This window comes from Triplophysa rosa, linkage group LG15 (assembly GCF_024868665.1).
Source record: "Triplophysa rosa linkage group LG15, Trosa_1v2, whole genome shotgun sequence".
NCBI classification, from domain to species: Eukaryota; Metazoa; Chordata; class Actinopteri; order Cypriniformes; family Nemacheilidae; genus Triplophysa; species Triplophysa rosa.
This window is the reverse complement of record NC_079904.1, coordinates 9,495,391-9,516,826: the sequence shown is the minus strand read 5'-3', so window position 1 is coordinate 9,516,826 and position 21,436 is coordinate 9,495,391. Positions and strand designations below refer to the sequence as shown.

General features: G+C 39.7%; 2 protein-coding genes across 2 annotated transcripts; both read left to right on the top strand.

Annotated features, from left to right (window-relative positions):
- Positions 1-311: 311 nt before the first annotated feature.
- ywhaqa (tyrosine 3-monooxygenase/tryptophan 5-monooxygenase activation protein, theta polypeptide a) lies at positions 312-11,608 on the top strand. Its single transcript, XM_057352471.1, has 6 exons — positions 312-420; positions 1,069-1,477; positions 8,069-8,192; positions 9,463-9,626; positions 10,413-10,508; positions 10,630-11,608. Exons 2-6 carry the CDS (start codon positions 1,184-1,186, stop codon positions 10,687-10,689), a joined length of 738 nt encoding a protein of 245 aa, XP_057208454.1. The 5' UTR covers positions 312-420; positions 1,069-1,183; the 3' UTR covers positions 10,690-11,608.
- Positions 11,609-11,748: 140 nt separating this feature from the next.
- adam17b (ADAM metallopeptidase domain 17b) lies at positions 11,749-21,287 on the top strand. Its single transcript, XM_057352469.1, has 19 exons — positions 11,749-12,600; positions 13,517-13,649; positions 13,796-13,929; positions 14,387-14,475; positions 14,567-14,753; positions 14,976-15,103; positions 15,416-15,502; positions 15,863-15,973; positions 16,200-16,344; positions 16,463-16,551; positions 16,728-16,880; positions 16,965-17,164; positions 17,871-17,974; positions 18,063-18,197; positions 18,313-18,443; positions 18,535-18,613; positions 18,707-18,795; positions 18,962-19,018; positions 19,103-21,287. The coding sequence occupies exons 1-19, from the start codon at positions 12,489-12,491 to the stop codon at positions 19,478-19,480; spliced, it is 2,541 nt and encodes an 846-aa protein (XP_057208452.1). The 5' UTR covers positions 11,749-12,488; the 3' UTR covers positions 19,481-21,287.
- The last annotated feature ends 149 nt before the right edge of the window (positions 21,288-21,436 follow it).

The following is a 21,436-nucleotide window of genomic DNA, read 5'->3' as shown; positions in this document are numbered from 1 at the left end:
GGTGCTCGGTACTTTCCTCAAATGAACGATAATACTCATATTAACAACCATTTGCATTTTGCACAAAGGGTTCTGCTTAGATAAAATAAATATGTTAAAAATGCACGCCCGCTGCGTGCACAAGAATTCGAGGGGGTGTGTCCATTGCGATGAGACATTCCTCTCACTTGTTCTAATTCGCGTAAATCCCATGGCCTCAGAGTGGACCTCCTTCAATCCCGCCTATTTTGATCAACTATTGGTCAACCGACCGTAGCTCTGCGTAGGAGGAACGCCACAACTGAATTCTGATTAGACATGCGTTTAGGAAACCCCGCCCCTTCTTGAGTTCGGTTGAGGACGTGAAGGCGAATCTTTTCTCCCTCCAACTCAAAGCGGATATAGCTTTTGCCGAGTATCTGATTGGTACCGCTCTTCAAGGTGGGAAAAACCTTCTCTTATTTTGATGTCCTATATTATTTCTCACTCCAGTTATGTAAAGAACATAATAATGTTTGGTTTAACTTTCGCTGTCTGTTTAATGTAAAAGCCCTGTCAGACAGGAGGGAGTCTTTATCTGTAAAAATGCTAACCGAATCAATTGCACGCGCCACCAGGTGGACTAACGTTATTTGATCATATTTCCGATTGGGATGCAACAATCGGGTATTTATTAAGAATGTAAAGCATAATTCAAGATAGAAACATGATTTGCGAACATCTGGTGATATTTGCAGAACGCGTTAGAGAATTGTGAGTCCAGAAGTAGCAGGTTAGCCATTGGCTGCTTTATGGACAGTATTGGAGTAGACAAGCGTGAGTAACGTTAACTGTTAGATCAGGAGGAAGTGAATCTTATATTTGATGCCAAACATATAGTATTCTCTTTACTTTGTGTGATACGTAACGAGATTTATGGGACAGTTGCAGCCAATGCGTTGTTTTTGTGTAAAATGTCATAAGTCATATTTTTCGTAAACTGTAATGTGTGTTTTTTACTGACATTGAACAATTCCCACTGCCTGATTCGCAAAATCTGTCATTGCATACTTTGTTGTGAATACTATATTCTTGGTTTTACAACCTCAGGTGTTCGTCCAGCAAGCCTCTCCTCTTCCCCTGTACACACTTTCTGTTCTCCCTCCCCTCTTTGTCGGACTCGCCGTTGTGCAGCATTGAAAGGCTTTTACCGTGTCATTAAATCATGGATAAGACGGAGCTTATTCAGCAAGCCAAGCTGGGAGAGCAGGCGGAGCGCTATGATGACATGGCCGCGTCTATGAAGCAGGTGACGGAGCAGGGAGCAGAGCTCACCAACGAGGAGAGAAACCTGCTCTCTGTCGCCTACAAGAACGTGGTCGGGGCACGGAGGTCGGCATGGAGGGTCATCTCGAGTATTGAACAGAAGACAGACGGCAACGACAAAAAGCTTCAGATGGTGAAGGAATACAGAGGGAAAGTGGAGGGTGAATTACGCGACATTTGCAACGAGGTGCTGGTAAGTTGACGGTGAAAGAGAGTATGTACTTCTATACTGAGTATACCCCCTACTGACAACATACTAACTATACTCCGTACTCTTGAGAACAGACTGTGCTATACTTGGTAGAATTTATACCACTGTATTCTGACTATGCACAATATTATTGTATGTACTGATACATTCTATAGTAGTATATACTATTCTGACAATATAGTAACTACACTCACTACCAGCTCTGTACACTGTCTAGAATTCATACTACCATGCTCAATATTACTGTTTGTACTGACTACATTCTATTCTGGGTATATACTGGGTATATTTTACCTGGCAATATATTATAGGGAATACCGGCTCTGAACATACTCATTATGCTCACTATACTCAATACTGGCTTTATACTTCTATAATCTAGACTGCTAGCCTACACTCACCTAAAGGATTATTAGGAACACCTGTTCAATTTCTCATTAATGCAATTATCTAATCAACCAATCACATGGCAGTTGCTTCAATGCATTTAGGGGTGTGGTCCTGGTCAAGACAATCTCCTGAACTCCGAACTGAATGTCAGAATGGGAAAGAAAGGTGATTTAAGCAATTTTGAGCGTGGCATGGTTGTTGGTGCCAGACGGGCCGGTCTGAGTATTTCACAATCTGCTCAGTTACTGGGATTTTCACGCACAACCATTTCTAGGGTTTACAAAGAATGGTGTGAAAAGGGAAAAACATCCAGTATGCGGCAGTCCTGTGGGCGAAAATGCCTTGTTGATGCTAGAGGTCAGAGGAGAATGGGCCGACTGATTCAAGCTGATAGAAGAGCAACTTTGACTGAAATAACCACTCGTTACAACCGAGGTATGCAGCAAAGCATTTGTGAAGCCACAACACGCACAACCTTGAGGCAGATGGGCTACAACAGCAGAAGACCCCACCGGGTACCACTCATCTCCACTACAAATAGGAAAAAGAGGCTACAATTTGCACGAGCTCACCAAAATTGGACAGTTGAAGACTGGAAAAATGTTGCCTGGTCTGATGAGTCTCGATTTCTGTTGAGACATTCAAATGGTAGAGTCAGAATTTGGCGTAAACAGAATGAGAACATGGATCCATCATGCCTTGTTACCACTGTGCAGGCTGGTGGTGGTGGTGTAATGGTGTGGGGGATGTTTTCTTGGCACACTTTAGGCCCCTTAGTGCCAATTGGGCATCGTTTAAATGCCACGGCCTACCTGAGCATTGTTTCTGACCATGTCCATCCCTTTATGACCACCATGTACCCATCCTCTAATGGCTACTTCCAGCAGGATAATGCACCATGTCACAAAGCTCGAATCATTTCAAATTGGTTTCTTGAACATGACAATGAGTTCACTGTACTAGAATGGCCCCCACAGTCACCAGATCTCAACCCGATAGAACATCTTTGGGATGTGGTGGAACGGGAGCTTCGTGCCCTAGATGTGCATCCCACAAATCTCCATCAACTGCAAGATGCTATCCTATCAATATGGGCCAACATTTCTAAAGAATGCTTTCAGCACCTTGTTGAATCAATGCCACGTAGAATTAAGGCAGTTCTGAAGGCGAAAGGGGGTCAAACACCGTATTAGTATGGTGTTCCTAATAATCCTTTAGGTGAGTGTATATAGTTGCCGATCTATGGGTTTTTCAAATACTGGCTTCTGCCTACTTTCTTTACTGAGCAATATATTAAGTATACTCCGAACTGGCTCTGAACACACTCAGTATGCTCACTATACTCAATACTGGCTTTATAGTTCTATAATCTATACTGCTATATAGTGGTCAACCTATGTGTTTTTTACTATACTGACCATTCTTAATATTGCACATTTTCTGACTACACTATGTAAAATGCCATGTATATAAAGGCTGTACAGTATGTACTTCTATACTAACAGTTATATGTGGATCTTTATATTAAGTCTTTTGGGTTTAGCCATGAGTGCTCACAAGTGTCATCACATTATAACATGACAGACAAGCTTTGATCCTAGTGATTATGTCCCCTCAGCCTCATTGTATTAGAAAGAATTGTATTCTTCTCGAAGTGACTTGGTGGCATATAGCTGCAGTACTTGGAGGGGAAAACCACCACATACAGTGTTCCAGTGTAAAGTTTGGCACCTCATCCCAGTCCTCTTGTTGTAAGAGGCTCTTGTGGGACCATTAGACAATTGATTCCCCGAGCAGCGGTGCAGAGAGCGACAACCAAGCCTTCAGCTTCCCACATTCGATATGTATTGCAGGCAGAAGTACAGCCTCTCTCCTCCCACAGGCAGGGACGGTTGCATTCTGTGTCATCAGTATTGGATTCCCACTGTCACTCCCCTAATAGCCCAGTCATCTTTTTGTCACACTTATCAAACTTGTTGAAATGGTGCCGCAGCAAAGACAAGACCATTCATGCCTAGTGTTTAAAAAATATGCAATTAATGAGCGCATCTGGAAGTCAAGCTGGGCTTAATATCGCAAATTGTCAGTTAACCCAGCTTTAAAGAAACTAGTTCTGTAGCTCTGTCGTAACCATCACAAAGGGATTCGTTTTATTTACAAAATAAGATGGTAGGAAGAGTTCCCGAGCTGTTCTTTCCTGAATGATAAAGGGATTTATAATGCAATGCTATAAAAAGTGCTATATTCAAGTTTTCTAAGGGCAATTCCAGCGCTATGGATGTGACATTAACAACAATAATGAGTAAATTAATGATGTCATTTATGATGTTTGGGTGAACTATACCTTTAATTTTTCTTCTGATTTTTCCCTCATGTCTAGTAAAAGGCAGCTTGTCTTGTGCCACAGAAAGAAAATGATTTATACTATAATAAATTGGTTAGAAACAAGTGACCTCAGCTACTAAAAATAGCAGTTAACAGTGCATTGTCTTGCTGGTTGCGTTCTCTCATAGCTGATTGTTGTAGTGTGCCGTTCTTAAATAGGAACAGTTTGAGGATTGTGACTAGCTTATCCTGTGTGGAGACATGTGGGGCCCATCCTGAGCGGGGAGAGTACATACAGTGGTGTGAAAAAGTGTTGGCCCCCTTCCTGATTTCGTGTTTTTTGCATGTTTGTCACACTTTAATGTTTCAGATCATCAAACAAATTTAAATATTAGTCAAAGATAACAAGTAAACACAACATGCAGTTTTTAAATGAAGGTTTTTATTATTAAGGGAAAACAAAATCCAAAACTACATGGATCTGTGTGAAAAAGTGTTTGCCCCAAACCTAATAACTGGTTGGGCCACCCTTAGCAGCAACAACTGCAATCAAGCATTTGCGAAAACTTGCAATGAGACTGTTACAGCGCTGGAGGAATTTTGGTCCACTCATCTTTGCAGATTTATTGTAATTCAGCCACGTTGGAGGGTTTTCGAGCATGAACCGCCTTTTTAAGGTCGTGCCACAGCATCTCAATAGGATTCAGGTCAGGACTTTGACTAGACCACTCCAAAGTCTTCATTTTGTTTTTCTTCAGCCATTCAGAGGTGGACTTGCTGGTGTGTTTTGGATCATTGTCCTGCTGCAGAACCCAAGTTTGCTTCAGCTTGAGGTCACAAACAGATGGCCGACATTCTCCTTCAGGATTTTTTGGTAGACAGCAGAATTAATGGTTCCTTCCAGGTCCTGAAGCAGCAAAACAGCCACAGACCATCACACTACCACCACCATATTTTACTGTTGGTATGATGTTCTTTTTCTGAAATGCGGTGTTACTTTTACACCAGACGTAATGGGACACACACCTTCCAAACAGTTCAACTTTTGTCTCGTCAGTCCACAGAGTAATTCCCCAAAAGTCTTGGGGATCATCAAGATGTTTTCTGGCAAAACTGAGACAAGTCTTTGTTCTTTTTGCTCAGCAGCATCTTGGAACTCTGCCATGCAGACCATTTTTGCCTCTTTCTTATGGTGGAGTCATGAACACTGACCTTAACTGAGGCAAGTGAGGCCTGCCGTTCTTTGGATGTTGTTGTGGGGTATTTTGTGACCTCTTTGATGAGTCGTCGCTGCGCTCTTGGGGTAATTTTGGTCGGCCGGCCACTCCTGGGAAGATTCTCGACTGTTCCATGTTTTCGCCATTTGTGGATAATGGCTCTCACTGTGGTTCGCTGGAGTCCCAAAGCTTTAGACATGGCTTTATAACCTTTTCCAGACTGATAGATCTCAATTACTTTCTCATTTGTTTCTGAATTTCTTTGGATCTCGGCATGATGTCTAGCTTTTGAGGATCTTTTGGTCTGCTTCACTTTGTCAGGCAGGTCCTATTTAAGTGATTTCTTGATTGCGAACAGGTGTACAGTAATCAGGCCTGGGTGTGGCTAGAGAAATTGAACTCGGGTGTAATAAACCACAGTTAAGTTATGTTTTAACAGGGGGCAAACACTTTTTCACACAGGTCCATGTAGTTTTGGATTTTGTTTTCCCTTAATAATAAAGCCTTCATGTATTTACTTGTTATCTTTGACTAATATTTAAAATTGTATGATGATCTGAAACATTAAAGTGTGACAAACATGCAAAAAAATACGAAATCAGGAAGGGGGCCAACCACTGTGTAGTGTTGCACGAGGTGACAGGAAATGGACGTGCACATCATCTCAGTCACCATTTTCTCAGCATCTCTTAATGCTGAAGAAAAAGAGAGGAAGGGCATTGAAAGAGCCTGTTTCCTGTCAAGCAAGAATAGGCCAGTTTGTGAAGAATAGAAGGTCAGGGGCCACTGACACATGGGGAGATTATCCCTTCAGGTCAGATATTAAGGGCATGTCTCTGAAGCCTGTCATTGTCTGAAATGTAACTGCTATGCAGAGGTTTGTAGGGCGCATCTATGGTAGGGATCTGGTTTTATATGCAGAAGAGCAGGTGAGGTCAGTATCACTCCATGGCTGAGTTGCACGATTACAATTTTGCTGAACTCTTTACAGGGATGCAGGGTTAGAGGTCAAATGTGTAATCTTTGGAGGCTCTATTGACAGAAAGTCAATATACGTAACTGTCTTCAGAGGTGTATAAAGACCTTTCTTTATGAAGCGTTATGTTTTTTTACCTTAGAATGAGCTACTTATATCTACATACACCTCAGGTGCCCTTGCATGGAATTCGCCATGTTGTTTCTACAGCCCAAAATGGACAAACTGTTAGAGCGCATTTTGTAAATGCGTTATCTCCTCCGGCAAAGAAGCGAAAACGTGACAACATCTTAGTGCTGTGTCAGCCACTGTAGTGCTTCGAAAGGGAGGGGGGTGGAGTGAGCCGTTGCTTACAATGTGCAACCTCACCACTAGATGCCACTAAATTCCATTCACAGGACCTTTAATGCATAAACTCTTTCCTATTGGACTCAAGTGTACTTCACAACACCAGGCTGCATAAATTCTCTTCTTTCAAATCCTGTTTCTGCAAGATTTTTAGTTGAACACTGGATGCTAAAACAGGAAAGTAATTCCTGGCTTTAAGATGTTTTTTTGAGATATTTTCATTTAAGATGTTACATCTGTGCTTATTATCAGCGAGAGGAATATGTCATTGTGCTTTTCTGACATTTGGCCTTTAACTATAGTTAAAGCAGTGGGCAGTAAACACTGATATTAAGAGAATATGCATTAGGAGATAGTGACAGTGCATTAGTTTCTTTGGAGGCCCTGTAGAACATTCCCATAAATGCTGAGATGGCATAACATCTGATAATATGGTTGTCTGCATAAAACAGTGCATTAAGTAAAGAGGAACCTTCGTTTATCTAAACTGATTTGGAGAATAGTAAATGAGGCTGTATCTCATACAGGTTTCAGTGGCTTGCCCTGTTGTGTTGCTGAGGTCTGTTTGCTTTACACAAGATTGCATGCATGTGTTTTTTTTCTTTTTTTAATACCTGTCATTTGTTCCACAGCCGCCCAACCATTCAGCTGATCAACTTCCATTTACTTCTCATGTCACAGTTTCAAAGTGATTTGTAGTTCAGAAATGTATGGTTTCTTCTCCATTTATGTTGTAACATATTTTTATAGCTTATGCTGAATAGCTTGTTCTTTTAATATTTGGCCACACATCCTTGTATGTGTCGTGCGGTAAACAAGGTTTGTTGTCTGTTCCACTATCCTGGTGGTTCTGTTAAATTCAGGCGTCAGGAGAAGCACATGCGATGTGCACTTATAGGGTTATCTGGGGCCAGGAGTGCCCTGGCTGCCCTCTTTGGATTAATCAAAGTAATGTCAGTCCTGCTCTTCTCTTTCTCATTTTCTCTGTCTTTTTACACAGTAGAGAAACATCTAAAGGTGTGGGTTGTCACACAGGAAGTCTGCACTCTTCTCTGGTTTTCACTTGTGTTTATGTGCATTTGCATGGTTTGTCTAATAGAGCCCCATTTATCCACCACTGCCCAGAATGTGGTAAACTGGTGATGCTGCAGAATGTCAGTATACAGTTTTACACTTGTCAAATGAATAAAGTTTACAATCCTATGCTGCTGCCTTTACAACCTTTATTAATTGCTTGTGTTATACAAGGATTGTTTAAAACATTATTACAACAAGCTCATTCTCTATCCCTTTTTTTGCACTCTTCTCCACCCTTAGGGACTGCTGGACAAATATTTGATTGAGAACTCTACAAACGCAGAGAGCAAAGTCTTCTATTTAAAGATGAAGGGTGACTACTACAGATATCTTGCAGAGGTTGCCTCAGGAGATGTCTGGAAGGGTAAGTGTCTTACTGCATATCTGTTTTGGGGAAGGGGTTACGTGTGCGTGTGCACATGCTTGTTTCTTTTCTCAGTAATGCGGTCTTGGTTACTTCACAGTAAGCAGAAATTTGCCATCCTAGACATGAGATGTGAATTATGTAAATCTTGTTTCTGTTTGTGAGACCATGTCAGTGTCACATTTTGTTCTTTGCTTCAGGCAAAATTAGGTCTGTGGAGTTAATACAGATTCAGCATGAATGAATTTGGAGTCTAATTTTGGTTGCAGAGAGTATTAGGATGGCCACCCAGGCATCTTTTACACCATTTATTGAGTTTGCAGCCTGTCTTTCTGGGAAAGGATCTTACGGGGCCTTATTCCCCCTCTGGCTGCTTGCTTAGAATAAGTCGTGAAGGCCCAGTGTATTTTATGGCTTAGTGCAGTGTTCACAAAAAATCTAGGTCAAGGGACGGATGTTTTTGACATTGTGACATTTAGTCAAAATTCTTAATTTTGTATTTCATATGTCTTATTCTAAATGTCTGTTGTTATAAATGGCATTTCACCCTTTCTTTCTGTTATTGATCATGCTTATTCAAATTGCACACAGAAAAAAGAATGTAACGTCTAAGTTATAATTTACTTGCCTTATTATCCAAATTTTAGTGCCACTTAGGTTATTGCATCAGTCTACTAACAGGTCTAATATCCAAATCCTGTGAGGAACCATCACAACTTATTGTCGCTAGTTATTTAGGGCTGTCGCGATAAACCGACGACAGATATCACGTGATTTATGCACAGCTTTTGAGTGAAGTACGGGAAAATGCTGCTGCATCCGAAAGCCAGAGGGCGCTCTCGTGCGGAAACTCAAAATACGCACTGCAGAAGAAGATCATAACGTTCTAGAATCTAGGAAATGCCTATGGATATCTTTTTATCACTGTTACTCAAGCCTCATCAGGTATTTTTATGATAATAAAGTATATTTATAATGATCATGTTTGACGGGTGTTGCTTTTTCAAATGCACATTATAAGCGACTCGCACTGCTTTTAGATCGAGCAGCATTTCCTACTGATCCCAGAGCCGTGCTTCACGGACAAGCTACGCATTAAAAAAAATATCGACACATTGCATATCGCAGCCAGCTTGATTTCAATAGGATTTAGTGGTATCGCAATAAATTACCGTGCAGCCCTACTAGTTATCATTTCTGCATGTTGCTTTACAAATATTATATCATGATATAACTTTTGTTTGATAAATGTTTTTGTGTCCCCACACAGAAACGATAGCCAACTCTCAAAGTGCCTATCAAGATGCGTTAGACATCAGTAAGAAGGAGATGCAGCCCACACACCCCATCCGTCTGGGACTGGCTCTCAACTTTTCCGTCTTCTACTACGAGATCCTTAACACTCCTGAGCAGGCTTGTTCTCTGGCCAAAAATGTGAGTTTTCTATACGACACTTCCACTGTGTTGCTGTTCATTGGTGCTCACTGAGTTCATTATTTTAATTACTGTAAACATTTCTATTTTTGATATTAAACCATCTTATGCCATTTCTCATTCAACATGAGTTTTGCTTGGGACTACGTGTAATATGCGCCTTATTAGAGAATTCACTTGCCGTCTGAAAAATGGAAGATATGGTAAAGGGATATAATCATTTTTGGGGTGAAATTGCCGCTGGTAGTGGCATATTTCACTTTTAAATCTAGTTAAAGGGATAGTTCACCCAAAAATTCTGTCTGTCATGAATTAGTCACGCTCCGGTTGTTCCAAACCTGTATAAATTTCTTTGTTTGGTTGAACACAGAGAAAGATATTTGGAAGAATGCTTGTAACCAACATTTCTTGGACCCCATAGTAGGAAAAATGACAATGGTAGTCAAAAGTGCTCCAGCACTGTTTGCTGACCTACAATCTTCCAAATATCTTTGTGTTCAACAGAAAAAATAATTTTAAGTAACTTTTCCTACTATGGTAATCAATGGGGTCCAAGAACTGTTTGGTTATAAGCATTCTTCCAATTTCTCTGTGTTCATCAGAACCAAGAAATCCCTTTAAATCATGTTGTTACCTTGATCAATTTTAGGCTCAAATGTCTTTGAAAATGTGTACCTCAAGCTGTAAATTTCGTCAGGGACATAGTTTGCATGCCAGAAGCTCACTGTTGTGGTTTCCTCGCACATCTTCACATGCCTTTAATTCATTGTGCGCATTTTCTTGTAGGCCTTTGATGAAGCCATTGCAGAGCTGGATACACTGAATGAAGACTCATACAAAGACAGCACACTTATCATGCAGCTGCTTCGAGATAACCTCACAGTGAGTTTCAAACAGAACCATACTCTCCTACAAAAGATTACTAACAACCTTTAAGATTGAACATTTATGTTTAAACTAACCAATGTTCAAGCATGCCTCCTTTTCTCATTTTCCCCATTAGTTATGGACCTCTGAAAACACTGCAGATGAGGGTGAAGGTGGAGATGGAGGCGAAAACTAATCCTACATGTTCTCTTCACATATTAAAGAAAAACAATCCTGGAAAACGACAACTTTTTACACTTCTTCATTCCTTATTGTGTCACTCATGATTATTCTAGCCATGTAAGCCCATGATCATACCAATGAGCTGTGAATGTGGAAATTCCAATCAGTCGGTTATTTTTCCACCACCTGGATTGTGGTCGCAATGAAAGTGAATATTAAGTTCCTTGGTTATGTGTGGTTTGTCCTTTGGCCTTTATGTGCAGTGTCTGCTGTAGAAAAGTATTAGCCTTACTTAAAATCAATTGTCCTTTGATTGTGACAAAGCGACTAGCGTGTTATTCCGATAAGTATAAGCATTGGAAGTGTCGGTCACAAAATGCAAAGCATTTCGCCTCGAGCATGGCTAGTTCTTTGCTTGCTATATCACCTGCCATCTCTCTAGGGGGATCAACATACACCTGACAGAGATAAATGTCTTGTGTAATTGTCATAGTTTTGGCTTGAATGGCAGGAAAGCTGTTATCTGATGCACCAAGTCAACATGCATTGCTCAGCCAAGTGTGCACTTTTCATAGACTAGAATCATGTCTTTAGGTCACAATACCATCCTGCCTGGTTGTGGTTTTCACTTTGAAGAGTTACCTTGCAAAGGCTCAAAGACAAAACATTTAAATACCATGCATGCCCATATTTTAATATACACTGGAATATGAACTAATATTGTATACGTTTGGTAAAGTACTTTTCATTGCAGGTTTGTGCACATGTTGAGAGGATATTTGATTTGTCAAGTGATGTCAGTAGTTATCTGGACCACTGTTATGTTTTTGCAAATCATTGACTGTAGTCACCTCACACTAACCCCCCCCCCAAAGCCTTGTGAAAATGTGTAAACCTTACATACCAGCTATGTAACCTGAATTAAAATGATCATTTTATAAGTCATACATCTTTGTAATTTAATTGTTTCCTCTGAATGTTACAATGATTTTTTTTGTGAAGTGATTGATGCGTTTTTGTTCTGTAAAAGCAAATAAGTAACACTACGTAAAAACGAGAGGCATACAAATATTTCAGCGATTAGGGCGTTTGCTGCACCCATTAACCATATTTGGAAAAAAATAAATATACGATTCAACATTAATATATCAACTTTGGTTAGTTACAACTCCATAAATAAAGACTCACTTGCTTGTTCATCTATGTAAATAAACCTCAAAACGCCGGGCTGAAGTTTGAGGTAAGAGTTTATAAATAGAGTCCGGATAAGACCGAGGCTGTGTTTCAAAACCTAGTGAGCTGCCTACAGTCATACGCACGCGCCCCTTTTGAAGCTCAAAATGCTATTTCCACAGTCAGCTCAGTATCTTTTGAGACATAAGTTACCTCGAAAGTTCATCCTATTACGTAACAGATACCGCGGACAAGCCAAAAACCTAAAGCGAGAATTCCACAACACTTTCCCTTCAGTACAGATCCGTAGGTAGTTAACGTTAAATGGAATTTCCCGGTATCGTCGACTCGCGCGCAGTGAATCTGAACACACATTAAACACTTCCGGGTGTTTGACTACAATAAGATTATGGCATGGTTTGTTTTTGAGTGATTTTTTTCTTTGAACATCAAACGGCATGGACGAGAGCGCCGTGAAGCTCATATAAAGTAATCGTATTTTATTCTTATTTATTCACTTCATTGAAACTTTATCGCTTTGTTTTATCCAGCCAGCTGTGCGCGTGTTGATTTGGTCGGTCATGTCCAGATGTTGATCTCAATCAGATTGGTAATCCATGGGATTACACTGTGTGTCGTATGAAGTACTGTATAGTGTTCGCCATGAAACGCATTGTTTTCTTTTTGGCGTCTTTACTTTTGACGGAGTGTTCAAGGAGAAACATTAGGGATGTTCTGGACGACGAGTACGGTGAGTTATTCTGCAGTCACTGTAATGGGAATACTTTGAAAACATTAGAGGGACGTTTAAAAAAACATTATATTGTTTCAATGAAGTTACCAAAACCAATGTCTGCTTTTTAAACACGTTACTGTATTTCAGCTCTCGAAAGTTTCCCTTGTTGATGTACAGTAGAATAAACCCAAACAAATAGTTTGTGGAGAAGCCAAGTTCAACCTCAAGGGAGCATTTCCCTCAGTTACAGTACTATTGCTGACAGTTACAGTACTATTTGCTGTTAGTCATAGTTGTTTGTTTTGAAGTTAAAAAGATACTTCTTTAATAAGTTTTAAGATCTTCATCTAGTTTTTTTGTGGTGGCCACAACCAAGTCACCACAGTTGAATTATATGGTTTTTTTTGCGTGACAACTATATTTACTGTGGTAATGTTTAACTTTTGGTCACAAGCTTGTTTCTCACACTGGCGTCTTGTAATTATCACCTTAAAGGGAAAGTTCAACCAAAAATAAAAGTTCTGTCATCATTTACTCGCCTTCTTGTCATTTCAAACCAGTATGACTTTCTTCTGGAAAACACAATGGAAGATATTGTGAAGAATGTTGATAACCGAACAACGACTGTACCCACTGGTTTTGTGTCCATACAATAGAAGTGAATGGGTACCGCTGTTGTTTGCCTACCAACATTCTTCAAAATATCTTCTTTTGTGATCTACAGACGAAAGAAAGACATACAGGTTTGAAATGACAATAGGGTGAGTAAATGATGACAGATTTTTCATTTTTGGGTGAACTGTTACTTTAAGGAGTTAATAATAATAAATGTGTAAAATGCATAAACATGTCAGTCACTTTGGATAACATCATTTGAAGCATCATGAGTAAATGATGACAGAATTTTCAGTTGCTGGCTTTATTTTTTCAGACCAGCTCAGCTCAATGCTGTCAGACTTCGATGTGCTTCAGCTGTCCAGTCTTCAACAGCATTCAGTTCGCAAGAGAGATGTACAGTCCCACACACATACAGAGAGGCTTCTTAGTTTTACTGCATTACACAGGTGAATACTCATAACCTGATTTAATGTGTCGGTGTCATTGTGATGTCCTTCAAAGGAGTCCAATACATTCTGTAGTTGTCAAAGCGCCCGGTCATCACCAAGATTACTGCTCAGTCATTTTAAAAACCTGGCTATTTATTTTGCAGGCATTTCAAATTGTACCTGACAACCAACACAGAGCTTTTCACCCGTGACTTTAATGCCGTGGTGATAGGAGAGGATGGCGCACAGGAGATGTATGAGGTCCAAAGAGAAAACTTCTTCACTGGTCACGTCGTCGGTAACTACACCTGTCCTTCTTTTAAAGTTGAAAAAATTCACTGTTATTATGGAAATCATTTTTGGTATAATTGTTTTTTAGTTCAGAATGCCAATATAAAATAATGTTTAAAAAAAAATTAACCAATAGGCCATTAACAATTTAAACAGTTCACCAAAAAATGAAACATTTCTCATAATGTACTCACCCTCATGCCATCCCAGATGTATATGGCTTCCTTCCTCAGTTGAACACAGATGAATAATTTTATATTAAAAAATGCCGTCATTTTTTCTTCTTATAAGGTCCAAAAGCACATACATTCATAATTAAAGTAATCTGAATGACTAAGCGGGTTAATAAAAGTGAACAACACGTTTATATATATATATATATATCCGCGTATTTTACGCTGAGCATTAATAACAAACCATTGATAAAATGACTCTAATTCACATGGTTTGTCCTCCATTTCTAGGAGAGCTGAATTCTCGTGTACAGGCACATATCAGTGCCAATGATTTCTCTGCTCATATTCTCACTGAAGAAGCTGAATACAACATTGAGGTAATATAAATCACCACAATCTACTTACATCTGCTAATATACATCATACCACGCAATAATAACACTACAATCATTGATAACCTATTCACAGCCACTGTGGAGGTTCACTGAAGACCCTCGGGATGGGCGGCTGCTTGCTTATCGTTCCGAGGACATCAGGAACGTGACCCGGCTGGCAGCTCCTAAAGTGTGTGGTTACATCAGCACAGAAGCCAACGAGATGATGCCAGAGAGTGTGCGGGGAGCCACAGCATTAGATGAAGACGATGATGAGGATGGTAGGTCTTATTAGGAAATGATTTTATGATGCATACTGTAGACTTATGAGAGTGATACCCCATTTTGAGCCCCTGTAAGGATATATTTGGTCTACAGTCAACACTTTCTAAACTTGAAGATGGTGCACTGTGAGACGCTGCTTTATTTAGTCACCCATGTGTAATGTCTGTCTCTCGCATTCTCACACTTAGTCTGTTCTTGCTGTTATATCTCCTTTACAGAGCACATGAGAGAGAGAAGGCAAACCCAGGACCACAGCAAAAACACTTGTCCTCTGTTGCTTGTGGCAGATTATCGCTTTTTCAGACACATGGGCCGTAAGGAGGAGAGCACCACCCTTAACTATCTGGTACTCACACTAGGCATTATTCAGAAATTGTCATAATCGGTTTAACAAGGCAATTTATCTAAAAAAGAATGTATTACTATTTTTTTGTGTGAGAAAAGTATTTTTTCTTTATGAGACCTAATTTAATCTATTATGATTAATGGATCCATTTACAGGGTGGATAAAATGATAAGTTTAAGAGAACACTTTTTCAGTTCAGGAGTAATTGTAATTGGCCACGCCTAGACAAATAGGAAAGGAAAAATAGTTTTAATGACTTAATGGTTTAGAGAGAACAGTTTTCCATTTTGTAAATTCATGTTTGGGTTTTAGATTGAGCTGATTGATCGTGTGGACGACATTTACCGCAACACATCATGGGATGAGGAATATAAAGGTTATGGAGTTCAGATTCAGCAGGTAATTTAAGTTCTTTGGTGCCTGAAAGTGATAGTGATAGTTGATAGACTTTCTTTCTTCCTCAGAACACAAAAGAAGATATTTTGAGGAATGTTTTTAACAGGCACCCATTGACTTGCATTGTATTTGTGTGAATATAGAAGTGAATGGGTGCCGGCACTGTTCGGTTACCAACATTCTCTGAAATATCTTCTTTTGTGTTCTCCGAGAGAAAGAAAGTCGTACAGGTTTGAAATGACAAGAGGGTGAGTAAAGGATGACAGAATATTACAGAATATTTTGGGTGAACTATCACTTTAAGAACACTAATGAATTCCAAGAGAATGCAGTTTGATACCAAACAACATTCATTTTTTTTAGATAATAATTAATAAGTCACCCACAAAAGGAGAGCCCGGAGAAGCCCACTTCAACATGAAAGGTTCTCCTGTGAAGAACAAAGATGTTTGGGATGTCAAGAAATTGCTGGAGGTACGTGAGAGCTTGTGCTGCCCGTGTCCTGCCTGCTGTGAAAATAAAAAAATGGAAGTGCTTACTTGCACTTACAGAGCAAACAATATTGAATACTTGTGTATTCTGTTTCATTATCCATTTCAGCCCATGACCTACTTGTCAGAGAGCCTCCAGAGATGTATTGTTTAGAAATTGCTTTCGCATGTAAATGTAGTAAAATGTCGTGATTGTCTTTTCCCTGCAGCAATTTAGTATCGACATCGCAGACAACGCATCAAAGGTTTGCTTGGCTCATCTGTTCACGTACCAGGATTTTGATGAAGGCACATTAGGCCTGGCGTACGTGGCTCCATTCAAGTCTGGATTTCCTGGAGGTCTTTGCTCCGAGAGTGAGTGAAACGCTTTCTTTCATATTATATGTCATATTTTATGAGTATCACACCCAGATGGATAACTTGGTCCTTAAAATTCAAAGAGATCATACTTTTGGTTGTATTTTTTCTTAAGAGTGCCCTTCAGGAAATGACAACCGGGCTATATACCTGAACACTGGACTAACCAGCACCAAAAATTATGGGAAAACCATTCTAACCAAGGTAAAGTGTCATGTATTTATTCTGTTTTTAATTCCAGAAAGTGCCGTTTTGTTGTTGTGCCTGGGTTTGAAATTAGAAATGTATGTCACATCATTTAACAAAGGTGCCACTATAATCTCATGTCTATCTGTGTGCTCGTGATCACTTTAATGTGATAATCTGATTTGCTGACACAGGAAGCAGATCTGGTTACCACTCACGAGCTCGGTCACAACTTTGGTGCCGTGCATGACCCTGATGACGTGCCCTACTGTGCGCCCAGAGAGGATCAGGGAGGAAAATACGTAATGTACCCCATCGCAGTGAGCGGCGACCACTCCAACAATAAAGTACGTCCTTCTGTGATGTGTCCGTGCTTTGAGTTCACCTCAGTATCATTTGTCACGATCGTTGTTTTTTGTGCTTCCCTGTAGTTGTTTTCAAACTGCAGTAAGATCTCTATAGCAAAGCGACTGAAGTCCAAGGCCTCCACCTGCTTCAAAGAGAGGAACAGCAATGTGTGCGGAAACTCAAGGGTGGAGGAAGGAGAGGAATGCGATCCTGGACTACTGCACCTCAGCGATGACAACTGCTGCACAGCAACCTGCAAGCTTAAGCCCGGTGCTTTGTGCAGGTAGAGCGCCTCCTTGTGGCCTTAATGAAAAATTGCACAATCAAACATGCTGAATTAAAGGGATAGTTCACCCAAAAATGAAACTTGTCTCATGAATTGCTCAATCTCTAGTTGTTCCAAATCTGTATAAATTTCTTTGTTTGGTTGAAAGATATTTGGAGTGCTTGTAACCAAACAGTTCTTGGACCCCGTTGACTACCATAATGGGAAAAATGACAATGGTAGTCAAAAGTGCCCCAGAACTGTTTGCTGTCCTACATTCTTCAAAATGTCTTCTTTTGTGTTCAACAAAACAAAAATGATAAAGTAATTTTTCCTACTATGGTAGTCAATGGGGTCCAAGAACTTTTTGATTATAAGCATTCTTCCAAATATCTTTCTCTGTGTTCACCAAAACAAAGACATTTATACAGATTTGGAACAACTCGAAGGTGATTAAATGAGGACAGAATACATTTTTTTTGGGGTGAACTATCGCTTTAAATATTTTTTATTTATTTAATTAAATTCAACATTTTTAATCCATACTCTTTTGCCTACAGCTACACATAAAAAACCTCCATGATGTGTTTTGATTGTTGAAGTAGCGTTTAGCTTCAAATTGGGAAAAAGCAATTCATTTCTGTGTGACATAGTACCTTTAAGATTTCCAGCGGATGTCACTTTCTATCGGTAACTGCTTTCCCCGTTTTGTTCTTGGTATTAGTGACAGAAACAGCGCCTGCTGCAAAGGCTGCCAGTTCGAGAAGCCTGGCAAGGTGTGCCAGGAGCCGATGGATGCCACATGCAAGGGCAGATCTCACTGCACAGGTGGGACATAAGCTGACATACTCCAGATACTACTAGCTATACGTTTTATTTTATTTTAAGTTTGGGGCTGTTTTGGTGAGCTTCGCAGGAATCAGTAGCGAGTGCCCTCCTCCAGAGAACCGCACTGATAAGACCATCTGTGTTGACAACGGGCGATGTCTGCACGGGGAATGTATCCCATTCTGTGAGGCTGTTAAGAACCTGCAGTCATGTGCTTGCAATGGTAAACCGACCTCCTGGTGTCATTTCAGACCATGCAAATCCTGTTGTTATTACAGCTTATAAACACTGTCTTGAGCTGACATGTGCTTTATTTGGGTCTTCATCTCATTCTTCAGAGACGATCAACTCTTGTAAGGTGTGCTGCAGGGATAGGAACTCTGTGTGTTCTCCGTACGTTGATAACAGAGGCAACCTGTTGTTTCTGCGGAAAGGCAAACCCTGTACTGTGGGCTTTTGTGACGGAGCTGTGAGTTCTATACTGTGTTCATAAACATGATTTTCTGCTTGTGTACATCACAACTGTTGTGAATTATTCAAACATTTATTTTTACATGCAGGGCAAATGCATGAAACAGGTTCAGGATGTTATTGAAAGATTGTGGGATTTCATTGACAAGCTGGACATTAATACCTTTGGTGAGTTATTGATGAACACGATCATTTCAGCCCAATTGAAATCCAGTCTGAGAATTATGAATATTAAATGTGTGTGTGTGTGTCTGTTCTTAGGGAAGTTTTTGGCAGATAACATTGTTGGCTCAGTTGTGGTCTTCTCACTTCTTTTCTGGATTCCTCTCAGCATTCTGGTCCACTGTGTGGTGAGTCATCGCCAGTAACTTACAGTAATCTTGCACTTACAACTACAAAGAAATGTCTGTTATATTTATATATTGACCTTGAGTTGTACTACAGGAACAAAATGAAAAAGTGATAGAAACCAAATGGTCTATTCACAATCCTGACCCCAAAATGATTTGTTTTTAGGATAAGAAACTTGACCAGCAGTATGAATTAAACACCAAGTCACTCTTCTTCCCCAGTGTAAGTACCAATCAATGAAGACTAAATGTAAAGAAAATACATTTTATGTTGAAAAACGGATATATTGTGTATATGTTGGCACAGAACGCTGAGCTACTTAGCAGTCTTGAATCAGCCTCGGTGAGGATCTTCAAACCACCTTCTGCTTCAGCCATCTCCACCGTGCCACGATTCCAGGCATCCGGTCCTTTGCAGACCAGCACTCCACCCGTTTCACTCTCCCAGGTGGCTCCAGTACCTGTCCCGTGTCTTCTTACCACTACAGAGACCCAGCGCATGACCACCATCCAAGAAGATCCCAGCTACGATTCCCACCTGAATGAACAAACCCTGGGAGAGGACTTCCCTACCTCCGGCTCTGCCTCACGCTCATTTGATGACCTGACAGACAACCGAGAGAATGCCATGTCCTTCAGGGGGAGGAGATATCCACAGACTAAAAGTAAGGAGACTGAATGTTGAGCATTTGATTGTATAGAAGGAAATTAATGGAAAGGAAAAATGGACTCAAGAGTTATTTTATTGGGAATGCTCAAAGCTGAGCAGAACAAGCAGGGAGTTTAATGCTTACAGTTCCTGTATTGAAAATACTCCGAATGCAATGTTTTTAGAGCACTGGAAGCAACAAAAAGCACAAATTATTCAGTGAGGTATTATATGGGAATTTGATTTTGTTAATCTTACACACACAGGGTTATTAATGTATTAATGTATGTTACTGGTCCTATTATTTATTATCAAATTTGTTTGACCTTGGTGCAGTTAAAGGTGTAGTGAGCGATTTCTGAGAAATGCTGTTGAAATTTGAAATTGATAAGCAAATGAACTCCGCTCCACCCACTACCCATATACACCTCTATTGCTGATTGGCTACGAAAATTCACTAAAACATGCATCTAGAAAATATTCACAAATTTCTCTGTGTGTTTTATTAAGCCAATTTAATTTAACGGTATGCCACACCCACTTTTCACAATCTAATAAACAAGTAAAAAGTCCTGCCCTTATTTTTTAAATCATGCAGTTTTACTCTAAAATTCGTTGTTGAATACAATCTGACTATTTTATGATGATTTGAACAACCCAGTACTGAGATGTTTACAGATCTGTTTTTAGTTGAGGGATTGAGCAAAAAAAACCTCACAAATTCAGAAACCCATAATGTTATGTGATACTATACGGTATGTTCTGACATTCATCATACATTCAAATGTTTTGTATCCTCTATAGCAGTGGTTCTTAAACTGGGGGCCCCTAAAATGGATCCAGGGGGGCCACAGATTTTGTGGCATTTTATGAAATATAGAAATTGATCATAGATTTTATGCAATCAAACATCAGAAAAATAAGATCACCAAAAAAAAGAATTGATGTTCCAGCATTGTATAACCGAATATGTTTTTGTTTTAATTAAAGTTCTAAATATAAGATTATAAGTCTTTATTTGGGGGGCTGCAAAGCAATGGACTCTACACCAAGGGGCCTTACAACGAAAAAGTTTAAGGAACCACTGCTCTATAGACCATAATCTGGCGCTCTTTTTATTCTCTGCAAATGACAATCACGTTTACTTTGAGGGGCATTTGATATTTACAAATTTAGGCTCTGAAGTAGTTTAGTTCAGCATATGAGCACTTTTATTACTGTGTTTGAGTGTAACATGTACTGTTACTTACCTGTTGTACCAGCAGGTATTGGAAAAATTAGTTGGTACATGAGGAAGTTTATAAATTCATTGTTGGAACAAGTTGCTAGTTAACTAAGGGACAATCGTTTTTATTGTATTTGTGTGCACTCATGGGGCACTGCGAAAAATATCGCGAAACCTCTGAATGCTTTTAAAACTCTGTGATACATTGATGCCATACACAAATTGCTGTGCCACGTGTGGGCCTAATGTTTATGACTGTGCGTAAGAATAAGTATTTTACAGCTGCACCTAAAAGAATGTGTACTGATATTGAACATTGCGCTGAAAAGTAACCTAAGTGCCTTGCAGTTGTTTTGTAAAAATGTTAATTTACTGAATGTGTTTTGTAACATGTATGTAAAAATCTACAGTAAAGGGAGTGACGGTGTCTTTTGTAGGTGGCTAAATGCTCACCTTTGGCTTGTATCCATCTGTGTAACCATTGGGAGTGTGTGTAGATCAGTTCAGTAAAGCTGTGTTTATTGTATTAAAATTGTGTTGACCTTTTGATATACCAAGCACAATAGTTTCTGTTAAAAACAGATCTAACTCTGAAAACTTGTGTCAAATCCTGTGAAATCCTTTTTCAGTGCCCACACTACTTGCCTGTTAGCCTTGTAACAATTTAAGCATATTTGTTGAATACAAAAGTATTTTGTATCAATGTGTTACATGTTTGTATAACCTAATAGTTTTGTGCAAGCTTCATTTTTAAATAAAAGCATTGT